Source organism: Rhincodon typus, chromosome 36 (assembly GCF_021869965.1).
Source record: "Rhincodon typus isolate 14 chromosome 36, sRhiTyp1.1, whole genome shotgun sequence".
Lineage (NCBI taxonomy): Eukaryota > Metazoa > Chordata > Chondrichthyes > Orectolobiformes > Rhincodontidae > Rhincodon > Rhincodon typus.
This window is the reverse complement of record NC_063367.1, coordinates 15,432,819-15,435,226: the sequence shown is the minus strand read 5'-3', so window position 1 is coordinate 15,435,226 and position 2,408 is coordinate 15,432,819. Positions and strand designations below refer to the sequence as shown.

Here is a 2,408-nt window from a genome sequence, read left to right as displayed (position 1 = left end):
TGTGTGTGTGTATGTATGTGGTGTGTGGGTGTGTGTGTGTGGGTGTGTGTGTGCATGTGTGGGGTGTGTGTGTGTGTGTGTGTGTGTGTGTGTCGGGGGTGTGTGTGTATGTGTGTGTGTGTGTATGTGTGTGTGTGTGTGTACGTGTGTTTGTCTGTATGTGTGTGTTTGTGTGTGTGTGTGTGTGTGTATGTGCGTGTGTGTGTGTGAGTCTGTGTGTGTATGTGTGTGTGTGCGCGTGTGTTTTTAGGGGGGCAGAGATTTTAAGGACTTTGACCCGGGATGTTGAAGTTGGAAAGTTTAACAAGGTAATCAATGAGCTGATGGAGTTCCCATGTGCCTCCTGCACTTGTTATATCTACACCTTTCCCACCCTTTGCCAGATTTGGCTGGGGGGACTGTGTCTTTGGTGGGAGGGTTCTCATCCAACATGTAGCTGAAAATCTCCCTAGAATTGACAGCTCCTGACGTGGTAACAGAGTAGCTGCTACTTACTGAGTCCTGAGTGTAAAGGCTGCACTGGTGATTGAGGTAGGTAAGTTGAGGCCTTTTGTGATTTCCCGCCAAATCTTCTTATTGATAACTTCCACTAGTCCGCCCTTTTCCGTGACGAGCTTATACAACATGTACAAGTCCAACACCTGCTTCGCCATGATGGGGATCCTGTTCACTGGTGTTCCTGTAAGACAGAACGGGCAGAAGGCTTTCCAATAGGAATTCTGTCTCCTCAATGCCTACCATTTTGACCATTTTGAATGAAAGTCATCTCTCTCTGCCACCCTGTCAGGAAGTGACATGTCTGATAACAGGAAGTAGGAAAACTGAAGCATGGATTAGGCCTTACTACATTTTCTGAGCTGTGTTTCTCTACTCTCACTCAGTCTAAATGAACTTTGGATGGACATTAACTTTCAAAGCTTTTTCTCATTCTTTTGTGGGATGTGGGCATCACTGGCCCAGGCTAGCATCTATTGCCCAACCCTAATTGCCCAGAGGGCAGTAACATGTCAATCATATTGCTGCGGGTCTGTATAAAATGATGAGGGGCATGGACAGGAAGAAATTTTTCCCCTTAATGACCAGATAGCACCTTTTAACATATTAAAAGACCCTGTGGCATGTCGTAGAAATATAAAATCAGCCAACATTTATCATGAAGAAGATGCTAGAAGCAGTGAACAAAATGGTCAAAGAAGGTTCCTTTGAAGGAATGTTTAATGGAGGTCAGAGAGAGAAATAGAAAGACGGATGGCAAGGCAGATGACAGAACTCCTGAACTTAGGGCCCAGGCACCTGAAGGTAGTTGATGGGTGGCACATTGGCTTACGGGTTAGCACTACTGCCTCACAACGCCAAGGACCTGGGTTCGATTCCACCCTCGGGTGACTGTCTGTGTGGAGTTTGCACATTCTCCCTGTGTCTGTGTGGGTTTCCTCCAGGTGCTCCGGTTTCCTCCCGCAGTCCAAAGATGTGCAGGTTAGGGTAGATTGGCTGTGGGAAATTGCCTGTAGTGCTCAGGGATGTGCAGGCTAGGTATGTTGGCCATGGGAAATGCAGGGTTACGGGGATAGAGTAGGGGGATGGAGATGGGTCTGGGTGGGATGCTCTTCGGAGGGCCAGTGTGGATTCATTGAGTGGAATGGCCTGTTTCCACACTGTAGGGGTTCTATGGAAACTGGGGCTTTGCATGAGGCCAGAACTGGAAGTATTATGGCTCTGGAGGACATTACAGAGATGGGGCATTGGAGTGGGGGGTGTGCAAGTCATGGAAGGAATTTAGAATAAGGATGAGAGTATTAGTCTTCCTCAGCTGGTCGAAAGATATAAATCCTGGGGATATGAGCTGTGCAGTTGCTGTTGATTATTTTTGGACACACTTGTTCTGCTCGCTTCAAAATGAAAAGTAAATGGATAGTATAGGCCCCACTAAACAGGTGTCAATATGACATATCCTGCTTTGCGTTCACACTAACTGCTTTTTAAGCTCTGATCCTTTAGTGTAAAGTTGCTGAAGTTTGGAGAGGCCTCTTGTCCTGCTCACAACAACTGGAAATGCAGTTTGATTCTGCAAACAACACTTGCTTATCCCAGTCAGATGGTTTTAAGAACATGACTATTCCTGCAAAATTAACAGCACAAAAGTTTCAGTGAATTCCAATTTGGCTTTAGCAGGAGGTCCAGCTCTGACAGGAACCTTTGGCCACGGAGATCACAATCTGTGTGCAATAAGCAGGATTATATTTCCACACACGGCCCTTTCTCTCATTTTCTGGAATGCAATAAAACTGTAGTTCAAGTGGAGCCATTACTTTATTCACAATATTGCTGTTTAAATTCATACAATAAACTCACCCATAACCAGCACTCTAAACCCAGGGTTATATTAAACTCACCCATAACCGGCACTC

At 45.8% G+C, this 2,408-nt stretch overlaps 1 protein-coding gene across 1 annotated transcript in view; it reads right to left on the bottom strand.

The window, feature by feature from the left end:
* LOC109923948 (AT-rich interactive domain-containing protein 3B-like) overlaps positions 1-2,408 on the bottom strand; it is a 218,920-nt gene that overhangs the window by 13,394 nt on the left and 203,118 nt on the right. Inside the window, exon 6 of the mRNA XM_048617042.1 lies at positions 496-679. Within this exon, the coding sequence (XP_048472999.1) occupies positions 496-679 (184 nt within the window). The remainder of the gene's footprint in view (positions 1-495; positions 680-2,408) is intronic.